Raw genomic sequence first — 12,565 nt, forward strand, 5'->3', positions numbered from 1 at the left:
TGTATTTGACGAATTTTATAATTTCACCCCGGTGCATGGTTTTGTGTAATTAAAGGCGATAAAAACATTTCTGGGAAAATGGTTAGCCACAGAGAACACCATACTTTCGTTCTAAATATTAAAATTCGTTTTAAACGAATTGCGCTCGATGTTTTATATAATTTGTCGGTGTTCCTGTTCTATGGTGAAAAGGCAAAAGAAATAAAAATTGTGTCACCGCAGTCGTTGCTAATATTAGAAATTCACAATAACTAGCGTAAGCTGTAACAGTCGGAGTTCATTTTGTATGAGGAACGAGTTCCGTTTATACTACTTACCTTTGGCAAAGATTGTGACCTCGTCGCATAAAACCCGGCTCAGTTTCCGCGGAATTCTGAGAAACGTCGCGCAATAAAATTGTTATGATCAAAAGAACTTCTCGTTTTAATGCGAACGTCAAAGTTCATTTCATACGAGAGCCGAGGCTCGCCGTCATTCTTTTCCAAGTGAAACGCACTTTTCTATCGCAAACACTTTGCGAAAATACCTTTCGCGCGTAGCACAAACTTTAAATGACGAAAATAGAAAGTTTTAAGCCTCTTTCAAATTTAAATTCAAATTTATATTCATATACGCGGGGATGATGTTTGACTCGAGGTTGTTTAAATTCATGTAATCTGACTTTATGTGGATATCTCGTTTAAAATGGATATCTAAAATAGCACGGAGGAAAGAGATTAGGTGTGTATAAATGTTAATTGCATTAATACCAGACTACTATAACGCGTCTAACGCCAATTTTTCGTTCCTCCTACCGTTTCACTACTTTGTTTCTAAATTCACGAAAAGGATAACGTTTGCCGGATAATGTAAGAACGTAGGAAAGATAACTTTGGATACGAGTAACCGGAGCAGCTAGAAAAGGAACAGTAAGCAGAATAATCAAAATTCAAACAACATGACCAACGTGGGCAAGTATATAAATTCGAAGGAATATTGCTAAGCAGGTTGCGCGGTTTCAAATTTGTCGAATCCAAATCGATTGCAAGCGAAAGAGACTTTACGAGGAGTTCGAACAGGAACGCGAGTATGCTATTATTACGCAAAACAATATTTTTCAGACGGTATTTCTAGCAAAGCGATCGGTGAAACACATCGGTGGACGATAATTCTTTAGCGATGCGAGCGATCAGAGCGAGCGAAAGGAAGACTGTACGTTGCACAACGGACGTGTCAGCATCTTTGTTTTTCTTTGTTTAGAAGCAAGTTTCATAGTCGTATATTCGCGAATGCGATGCGCGTCCCAACAAAGCAGACGCAGTCTTTCGGAAATATAAAATATAGCTAGGAGACAACGGGGAGGAACGTGGCGAGAAAGAACTCCGTGGCCGTTCGCCATCGCAAACGCGTGCAACCGCGTTTTGTCCTCGTATCTTTCGCAGGGCTCGTAGATGTTGCGGAAAACCTGACACAGTTTCTTCGAACCGTAAAAAAACTTCGCAGGAAGAAGAGAAAATCAACGATGACGGTACCGTGGGAACGGAACTACGCCGGTTCTGCCGCCAACTCTGGCATTCTCGTTCGGCTCGTGTGCAATCGAGTTTCGTCGTCGCGTCATCAGCGAAGTAGACGATCGCGGAAACTCTGACACGGCGTTTTTCGAAATATGGTGAATTCATCGAGGGGCCGCAAAAAAAAAGAAAAAAAAGAAAAAAAGAAAAGAAGAAAGAAGGAAAAAGATAATGCGAATAGGAGACTTCGCGTTTGGCGCTAAAAGTAGTAAGCGTAAGTAGTTATCTTTCTTCGCGACTTTAAAACTTCGCGGCATTAACATCGAAGCTATCGACGATCGCACGATCGAAATTGTTAATAAAATCTTACAAGCCACGCGTCACGAATTCGTCGATATTATTTACATACGCTTACCGATGAACGGATCGATAAATCAGACGAAATTTTACAGCTACCCATTAAAAATTTAGGTTAACGGTTTATCGTTATCTGGGCTATCTTTCCGCGATAAACAAAGTTGTAGAAGCAAGCCATTCGTTCGTCGATAGCAACAACAACATCGTCGATGACGACAATGTAGCGACAGTGAGAAATTAACAAGAAACGAAGTTAATCAGTTTGACTTCTGAAAAATGATGTACGAGACGTCACGAGAATGTCTTGCTCGATTATTATGATAAGTATTGTGCAAGTTCTCGCTTCGTCGCGTCGTCGCATTCGTTATTCTCGTGTACTCGTTGACAATCGTTGATAAAATAATCAAACGAAATCATGACAATACCGTTCTGGATAAAATTTCACCCTGGTGTCCTATTTTTTTATTTTACCGATCAATAGAGTCAAATAAATGTAATCGAACGTTCCATTAATACCAAGGAGGACGTTACACTTTGCAGCTACGTGACAGTGTTATTTTCACGAGGTAATAATACTAACCCGCAATTAAACACGTTCATCAACCTTCCAAAAGGATAATTACAAGGTATTTTTTTATTTCGTCGCTCGTGCTATGTATGCTAAAACGTACGTAATAATTGGCTCTACAATTCCGCTCGTTCTAGCATCTGTTCGTTCTAATATCGTACATCGAAATATGTAACAGACTAGTATTTAGAGTTAATCCATTCCAGGTCAACGGTCTGAGGCGAAGTTTCGATCCAATGTGATTTAAACAGAACGGCTGACTTTACAATAACATTCGAGAGTATAAGGGTTTTACGATTCAGACGAAATTATGGAATTAAACAGAAAATATATAAAAAAGAAAAAGCCTCGTCTATATTCACTTGATTTAACACCAGTCATTACGGTTATCATTTATTCAGATTGCAATACGTTTATCCGAACGGAGAAAGTTTCTGTAGAGGAAGGGGTTGAAAAGCTGAAAGAACTAAATCGAAAGTTCTGAGAGCTAAACTCTCAGAAACATTGGAAGATTATATTACCGATCGTATTAACACAACATGCAGAATTGTAAAAATATTTTGTTTAACCTAAGGAAAGTAGAAAATGAAAAATTGAACTGCAGGATTCGCAAGAAAAACGAACGACTTTCCTGTCGCGCAGAAACTTACAGATAAGAAGTTAGCTTCGGATTTGAAAAAATTCCACGCAACAATAACAAAAGTATTCTAATAAGAAGAACTCGATCTGAACGTCGTTAAAACTGTACAGTGACGCAAAGAATAAGAGACCGTGTAGAAGACCGAGAAGGAAACGGACGGTCGCGATTCTATTCTGGAAAACTCCTTTTCCCCTGAATGGCCGTTTTACCGAAACTCTGCCAGACTATGTACGGAAAAGCCCTGACGCAGCCTCTCAAAAACGCGGCAGCTTGCCGGCAAATTGGAAGAACCAGGAATGACATCGTGTACGGCGACGAGCAATTCCAAGTCTGGCTTCGTTGGTTTCGTTCTCAAAAATATCAAAAAACTAAAGCGTTCTACGAAAAACCAAGGGAAAATTCAAGTTTCGGACGAAACACGATCGAAACAAACGGGACGATACGTAACGTGCAAACGCGTATTTAATACTGTTGAAAATTGTGGATCCTTCAAGCCGAAATAATGTTATAGGAACGCTTAATTAACATCGAGGATTAATATTAAAACAATAACATATTTATTTCATGGACGATTCCTCGTATATTCATCGATACATACTTGCACGTGTCTCAGCACTTTCTTCCATACCGGACTCTTAACCGACTGTTTCTCGACTTTTTCTCGACTGACCGTTTACGTTCTTTTGTCTTCGAGACGCTGAGCACACACACATACTAGCATTCACATATAAATATCCCCACTACGCATTTAACCCGGTACAGCACAGAAAATTATACATATCTCAACAAATACGATTGTTCGTTGCGAGCGACCGAGCTACGTGAAATCGAAAGCTTGAGATTAAACCGCGAAGAAGCAACGTTGCGTTAACGCCTCGATTTCCTTTTATGATTTCCTTCTAATCGATTCACACGATCGACATCTATCGAGACCATGTTGCGATTCTTCGTTGAGGATATTCGTACGAATTTATATCTTTACGAATGTAATTAAAAAAGATGCAGCCTAGGTAGAAAGTTATTATAAATGTCGTAGAGTCTCGTATGTCGAATATTTTATAAATATTTGGATTTCATGTAATTTTCCATCTTGAAATTTTCTAGAAACGATCAAAGATCCGCGGTATAGCGATTGTAAAAATGAATTGCACAAATTTGTTTGATATTGTTCTTATCGGTGTTTCTCCTTCAGATATTAATTACAATACTAACGAGTAATTAACAACTGGAATATCCAATTTATAACCGATAATGCAACAAATCGATGATAATTAATCGTGCATTAATTTAAATTGTCCATCTTATCTGCCCTCCGTGAATCTCGCATCGACAATATCGGCAATTTCATCCGAAGGGAAGCTCTAACTAGAAAAGCACGAGTCGTTCCAGCAAGTCGGTCTTCCAACTAAGACGCTTCGATCGAAAAGGGAAATTATTTTCGTGGAATCATCTTACGCGTTCTTCCTATTTTTCTGCCTCTTTCTCTACATCCTTTCTCCTATCTTTCCTTCTTCTCTCACGAAAGCCAGCCAGTTTCTTCTATTACAACGCGCTCATCAGCCGTCGACCGATCGAGCCAGCACGAATATTCCACGGAAACCAATACCATTGAAAGTTGGGCTCGCGTGCACACGGGGGTCAAATCTGGCCTACCGATAGATGCCGAGCAACCCCTGGCCGGCGAACCCTCCTGCGTTCCATGGCTAGCAAAATCACCCTTGTACGAACCGGACGATAGCCCAACGCGGCGTGTCACGCGAAACTTTCACGAACGCTCTATTCACCCTTTTCTCCCCTATCTTCCGTTTCCTTTTTCGCGACGCACACTGTCGCTTACCTCCCCCTGTTTGTCGCGTTTTCTTCGGTTTCTAAGACACCGAGCCTGACATTTTTTAGACGTTTACCGACTCCCCTACGAAAGGTCGTTCGTAAGTATCGTAATAGGGGGAGGGATCATGCTGGCGATAACATATTTTGCGTATTTATGAGAATTTTTATCGTATTTAACTGCGGTAACGAGTTTCGATAAAGCTCTATAGTATCAAGTCGTTTCATAAATAATTTCGTCTCTTATTTTCCACTTTGAATTTCTAAGCGATTAAATTAAACGATTTGATATAAAGTACACGAAAGATCGAATAATAATAATAAGGTTCGAATTGAGAAGTATAAACCTACATTTGTGAGAAATTCCATATGAGACGGAAGCTCGAGTTTGATGATCCATTATCAGCGACTATTAGATATTTATAGCAACATCCTATTTTTCCTATTTTCCTATTTTCTTCCTATTTTTTTTTTCTAACGAACAGATCGTTTCCCTTTGCAACTATATACGTCGTAGCAAAGTACTCTCTTATTCGGCACTTGTTCGTCTTAAAGATCGATAAAAATATAATTCATCGTATGATCTTCGCTGCAGAGAAATTTCTATTTAGAAAACGCGTCGAATAGACTTTGAAAGCTTCGCCGTAGGTACGAGCGTCAAATGTATCTTGTAAAATAATTTCTCTCCGTTATTTTCTCGTAATTTTCGTGCTGTCGAGCGAGTATAGGTAATCGTGCGACCATTTAACCGCGTTATAGCCAGTTACGTGGTCGCGCTGATCAAAATCCTCGTCAAAAAGACTCTTCGCTGAAATCCGGATTCTGAAAGACGCGATCAACAACAATTCGATAAACGAGCAAAACAACCGGTTGGTTTACAATTGTTTCGGGTAATACGGATGCTCGTAGTGTCCGCTCGAACATACTCCACAAAGCAGCTGAAAATATCGTTCGTCGCGCGAGCAATTCGAAAGCCATTGTGTATTATTTAATGACTTCGAAAGCCATTGTTGCGGGTCGCGAGGTTCGTCGATTTTCACCGGGCGCAAGAGCTGACGAAAATTCCATTTACGCGAGATAGAAATAAAAAGGAGGACAAAAAATATATCTAAGTGAGAGTCTGGAGAGATCGAGGTGACCACATTACGCTACTTATGCTAACCAAATCCATCATCCTCTGGAGACGTAGCTATTGAAAAACCGTGCAATCCAACGAAAAGAAGTTAAGTGTGACGAAGTACCAGCGCATACACACACATCACACACATACATATAGGTATATAAGCGACAGAGTCTTGCATCCGGTGGCAAATTTTCCGACAGATTATTCTGAAAAATTGCCACGGGAGAAAAGCAAGATCATGGAAATCCATCTCCTATATATTTTCTGGCCACATATTAACAGGAAATTGGATGCCTCGAGTAACGCTGTTTGGATGACGCTTTAGATTCGCCATTTTCCCGACCCTGTCTATGAACCGTGCATTTTTTCAAACGCACTCTCTCACCGGAGACAGCCACGATTTACGACGGAGAATCGTCTTTTTGCCCGCGAATATTAAAACAGTCCCGCGGTTGAACGATCGAGATACATCGAATCTATTTATATCCGATCGTTCTCCAGAAGACACTCGATTATGCGCGAAATATATCGATACCGAACTTCTTCCCCCCGACTATTCTGCGCAGCGATTTATCCCAGAGATCGCCGCGAAATTGAAATTTACGATGTATCGGTGTTTCCAACTTCGACGAATTTTTATTGGCGTAAAGTCGTTGACAAACACGCGTAATAAAATCATGTGACGACAACATCCCACCCCCCCAAAAAAACGAAGTATACGTTTCGAATTTGGACCACGTACGAACGCGTCTGTAATTACGATAATACTCTGCGGGTCACGATTATTATTATTATTATTAGGACACCTACGAGTTAGTATGAACCGAAAAACTTTAATAAATTTTATCTCGAGTACTTAACGCTTAAGACAACGAATCTACGGTAGTGAATTTTTATCACGTATCACGAAATATCGTCGGTGTATGTCATAAAAGCCGAAAGAGGAATTCAAGTTGAAGGAGCAAGAACGATAGTCTTTTGTACTTCCCCAAGGACAACTTCGGTTTGCTTGCCTCGCGAAACCATCGAAATAAACGTCGGAATCGGGCCACGAGGGGTAACGTCGGCCAACAGGTGTTACGCAACAAAATTTCATTAAAAAAACAAGGAGCATCGAGCTGCTCGCGAGAGCAAAGTATCTCGGAACAACCTCCTTAAATCCATTCTCCGATCTTCGGTCGATTAGAGTCGACTCTATCGAGTACAGGGACTTGGAGTCGCCGGCGGGCACGGGCGAAAGCATCTGTCGGGCATCCGTGCGGACAGAATCTCCAAAACGACGAGCGATCTCGCGAGCTCTTCCCTTTCTTTTCCACCTCTTAGCAGCCTCTTGTATGAAACAGAGACGACGACGTGTGTGAGGACGATGCCGGTTGTGAAGGAATTGCCGGTATCGGTGGCCCGGTACCTAGCTCCGCTTTCAGAACAATAGAAGCATGCACAAAGGGCAAGGATGCGTCTCTGTGTGTCGCGAAGAAGGATGCTCCGCTACGAGTTTAGCGTTCCGCGTTGCACAAGGGACGCGTCTGCGTTCGCGTCCTCTGTGAACACATACTCGCTGGCTTATGAAGGACGAAGAGGTTCCTGAAACGAAGCAACCACGAGTTAACACGGTTAGAAGAGGAGGAGGAGGAAGAGAGAAGGAGGAAGGGTATTGTGGCAAGGGTGGGAGTAGATGATTTTAGAGTAGGGGGTAGGGAGAAGAGAAGGAAGGGGTTGGCCTATCGGCTCGGGGTTGCTCGGAATCTATCGGTGGGCCAGATTTCACTGACACAGTGTACGGCTTACCGGCACACGCAAACGATATCCTCTCGCTTTGCTATCGCGCGTCCTCCGCGACCATCCTCGCCCCTCGTCGGCTGGCTTGGTGGTGGTGAAAGACGACGGCGACGAGCCAAGAGGAACAGCGGAGAGAGATCGGTTGCGGAGCGCTTGCGCGCGCACTCGCACTCGCGCCGCTCCTCGACGTCGTTTTGCAAGGAAATTGATTCTGCGCGAAACGCCAGGCTACGAGGGAGCATCGTCAGAAGAGCCGGGCTCCGCAGACCGCGCACACACCGCACAGGGGGTTGTTCGCATCGTTCGCCTCGCACGACACCGTCCGATCCGCCACTTGGTCCTTCGTCTAGCCGTCGGGGGCACGACTGTTCGTCGACCGTGCGCGACGTTGCTATTATGTAAGGGGACGTCGTGGTCGTGGTCGTTGTCGTTCACTCGGGTGCCAGCGGGAACATAGCAGAGGACGCGAACACGCACTGGACACGCGAAGGGGAGAGAACACGCGCTGGAAGGGCGACATGCGAAGAGACGCGTCGCGCCGGCCGCGTTACGACCACACACAGACGTGCCACGATCATCGTAACCACCACCGATCTGTGCAGGAGTAGGAACGTGATATTCGCAGGACGAACACTGCAGGAGAGCATCCATGGAATTGAAAATCCTGTGGTTCGTTCATATCGTGGGTGAGTGGAACGATATCGTTAAATTCGTGTCTATTATTTGTAACACGATCCTGTGATCTTTCGGTGGATTCGTTCAACATTTTCATGGTCGTTGTGCGTAGAAATTCTCGTCCGATTGTTCTCGCCCCTGGTCTTCCTACGTTCCTTCTACTTCGTCCGTCGTTCTGCCCCTGCTTGACCCTCGCTCCTCGGCCATCCTTGCGGGCCGTTGCCCCTCGTGTCTCGCGTCCTGTATGGATTAGATTCTCCGTTCCAACGAAGGCCGTTATCCTAAAGGCACGATAAAATAATGTTCACGCGTACAGCGGTTTGAAGTTTCGTCGCGTGTTCTTAGGTGATTGAACGAGGCTGCAGTTATTTTAGATAGATTTAAGAGGATTCGTGTAGATTGTGGCGTGTGTCGGCACGTCGATGTCTCTCAGTTTCGTCGGTGGTTTTCTCTTTGATAGAGCGAGATTGAAGCAAGCTGGAGGGTGGAAGGAACACGAGCTGCCGGATGAGATCAGAGGCATGAATTTTAAGTATGATTTCATGCACCAGCGGCGGGGTTGTTTGGTGAAAAGCGTGCGGCTCGTTCTTTGAGGGGATTGAAACGCGATTTAATTTCACCAAGCGCCGAGTTTCTTTCCACTACTTACGATGGTTACATTTTCGTTTTATTTTTCGCTTAGGGAATTAGAAAACGGCACGCGCGGTTACACGCTGAAACGCGTAAAAGATTTCTGTCGAGCCGAAAGGCGATAAATCAACCAGCACCTGTGAATAACGAAAGAACGAACCGGCTGTTATATAGTCAAAGAAAGTGTATCGAAATTTTCGTGAAATCACCGCCGTCGGATTTCTAACGGATCTGGACGCATCAATTAAAAATGAACGCATGAAATCAAGCCGTTCGAACGTGAACAGGAGACAGAGAGAGGAGAGAGAGAGAGAGAGAGAGAGAGAGAGAGAGAGAGAGGGAGGGAGAGGGAAAGAGCGAGAAAGAGAGAGAGAGGAACTCGTTGAATATCGACGCTTCCGTGAAATTTTGTAATTTCACCTCGCTTCACGTGTCGCGACCGTGTGTATCGACCGACTCTTTGTTTAGGGGATGGAAAAAGCACAAAAAAAAGGGAAACAAGCGAAAAAAGAGGTAAAAGAGGAGAAACGAAAAAGTGAACATACGCGTGCACACATGTACAGGTACAAAATACGCACAGGGGATATGCAGTAAAGAGGAAAAGGGACAGCAAGGTTGAAATGAGCGAAAAGGAAGGGAAAACTGCGAACGAAAGTCAGATGTCGAGATCGTTTTTCGACGATACACGAAGGGGAGAAGAGGTTGACTCGTCACCGGGCGGTTAAAATATTTATTCGTCGAACGCGAATCGAACAGCTCGGTTGGCGAACACGTTTGAGAACCAATATCTCATCGACGAACAACCGTATCGATCGGTCAGAAAAAAATTACTCCGTGCAGATTCGTGCAGAGAGATCAAGGAGCAAAAAACCGTAAGAAGTTGCGGAAGGAAGGGAGAGACAGACAAAGGACGGCGATGGATAGGATACGAAAGGAGGAAATGGCAGGAGAAACGAGTGGTACATGGACGGACGTAGACAAAGACATAAACAAGGATCTGGACAAAGTACGAGATACGAAGGAGAATAGGAAGTCGAGAGGATTCTCATCCATCGGAGCATTGAACTCGCGAAAGGGGGGGTGGCTCGCGACGACGAGACGCTGCTTGGAAGGGTCACTGCTCTGGGACGGTCGAACGGTCGTTTCGATGATGGAAATTTAGCGAATTTGACGATTAATTGTGTCAATGGATAATTGCGTTAACGCTGCACGAACGAGCACTGCCGGTTTCAGGCCAGATCATCCCTCTCTTTCTATCGTAATTCATTCGCCGCAACAAATCGCAACCCCCTCCGTTGGTTTGGCCTCCATCATCAAGCCATCCTTCGCGTCCGTTCATCGTCGAGTTATTTCATTGACATTCTATCGAATTCTTCTCTTTTTTTCCCCCTTTTTTTTACCGCCAGTTTCATCCAGCTGATCTCTCGTCCCTTTCAACTTTTTAAACACGACCGACGATAAACTCGCTGTTGAAAAATTCGTGTCGAAGAACTGCGGTTTAATCGAACGTGTACGTTCGTGCGGTTTTACGAGCTCACGGATAGAAACGCCGGGAGCCAGAACCGCGCACGAAACTCGCGCGTCTCGTTTTGGTTCTCAGCCGCGAGAACACCCCTCTTTCGTCGAATCGCCGACGTGAAATACGATCGCGCGGCGTCGAAACGTCGATTCCATTGTAGCGATTCCATCGACATCGAGCGCTCTTTTCTTCCTCTTTTTTCCCCGTTTCCCGACCGGCTTTTTGTTCTTTACTCGCGCGGCGCCGCTAGATTGTTTTCCTTGCCTCTTTCTGCCTCTTCAGCCTTCCCCGTGTATTTTCTTCCAGCGCGATCCTTTCTCCGTTTCTACCCCTTTATTCTATTTTCCATTCTCTCTCTCTTTTTTTTAATCATATCTCGCCAAGCCTCCCCCGATACGCGTGCACTTACACGATCGTATGAAAGATGCAAGTCGGTCGGATCGGCTGGAGCGTGTCCCATCTTCGTCACCCAGACTTTCCTCTTTATTTCCTATCCCCGTTTTTCTCCTTTCTCATCCCGTTTCGCTCCCTTAGGAGGGAGCAGATGCATTCTCTCTCGCGCAGTTCTTTCTTCCTGCGTGTTTCTCTCTGTCTGTTCTCCGTCCTCTGTGCTACCCTTACAACTACCGTTTCTTTCTTCCTCGTCGTAGCTGTTCTTTTCACCCTCTTGCCAAGCAGCCACGAGAGGTTAACGAGTCACGACGATTGTCATCTTTCACGCAGCATCGCGCGGCGTCGCGCTGCCAGCTAGACTCCGTTGAATAGCTCCGCCACTCTTGCAGCCTGGATCGTCGTTTCCCACCGCGGCCAAGCAATTCTCCCGACGAGCAAGCGACCCGATTTATTCAGACCCATCCGGTCGCCGTTCCTTATTCCGTTCTTACGCAACCAGCGATTCTTGCCGCGCCCAACCCTCCTACTATTTCTTTCGAAAGAGGTATAGACCGCGGTCACGAGAAACCGGAAGAATTCTTCGGGTTCAATTGATGGCCAGGAACCAGCCTGGGACACGAGTAACTGGCTAGATAGGACGAAATATAGCGATACGTGGATCGTAGATTAAAATATCAAGCAATGGCAGCGTTTGATGTTTCGGGTCGCTAGCTCTATTAGCAGTACAACTCGGATTTTTCACTCAACGAGGTCAAGTATTTTTGCGACGTTTGTTTCGGTTGTTTTTTAGCACTGGTTAAACGTTCGATTAAAATTATATTCCGAAATAATTTTTTTTAATACGGACGAAACTGTTCTTCTATGTTCGGAGATTCAGTTTGTTCGACAATCGTTAAAAGGGAATCGCGACTTAGAAGAGATTGGGAAATGCTACGAAATAGAAGAATAGAAATAACCAATTTATCATCTTTTGCATATTATTACTTAGGACGGAGATTTGGAAGATTCGGTGTACGATACGTATGTCTTTTTATACAGGTTTTCTTTTTGACTTTTGTTTACATTTGAAACACGCATTTTCATATTTTGGTACAATAGTTGCTAGTTACATTCCAACTCGAAAGCGTAATTTTTTGGCGACTTTTAGGACGAGGATGTCGTGAATTTCAAAATTACTGTAGCATGGCGCGTTCGTTCACGAAGATTTCGAAACCCGATTTTCTTCGAAACAAGAGTCTCCTAACAAAATACTTATTTTTCACGTAGAAATCCCACGATAACTGCAACACCGTGTACAGCAAAACAGACGAAATTTGCCCTGATTGTAGCAGCATCGTCGAGCGTTAAGGTAGTACGCTGGTGTTAAACGCAATCCTCGCGACACCATCCGCGCGATCTGGTTAATTTGCATCCATGTTTATCATTCGGAGTGGGAGATAATTGCCTTGGATGCGTTTCATCGTCGAAGGAAACGCGCGTTCCTGCTCGGAAGTCAGCAACATGTTCTTCCTGAACGTTTAATGCCGCGCCCGAATCCGAACAATCGTAAGGATAATAGGTTCTA

General features: G+C 44.2%; 2 protein-coding genes across 2 annotated transcripts in view; both read left to right on the forward strand.

Annotated features, from left to right (window-relative positions):
- The window catches only part of LOC141445739 (uncharacterized), a 199,162-nt gene that overhangs the window by 118,738 nt on the left and 67,859 nt on the right, over positions 1-12,565 (forward strand). The gene's annotated exons all lie outside the window — the stretch shown is intronic.
- Positions 7,697-12,565, forward strand: part of LOC139986106 (cell adhesion molecule 3-like) — a 42,649-nt gene continuing 37,780 nt past the window's right edge. Inside the window, exon 1 of the mRNA XM_072001158.1 lies at positions 7,697-8,470. Within this exon, the coding sequence (XP_071857259.1) occupies positions 8,434-8,470 (37 nt within the window). The 5' untranslated portion in view covers positions 7,697-8,433. The remainder of the gene's footprint in view (positions 8,471-12,565) is intronic.

Source organism: Bombus fervidus, chromosome 4, assembly GCF_041682495.2.
Source record: "Bombus fervidus isolate BK054 chromosome 4, iyBomFerv1, whole genome shotgun sequence".
Classification (NCBI taxonomy): domain Eukaryota; kingdom Metazoa; phylum Arthropoda; class Insecta; order Hymenoptera; family Apidae; genus Bombus; species Bombus fervidus.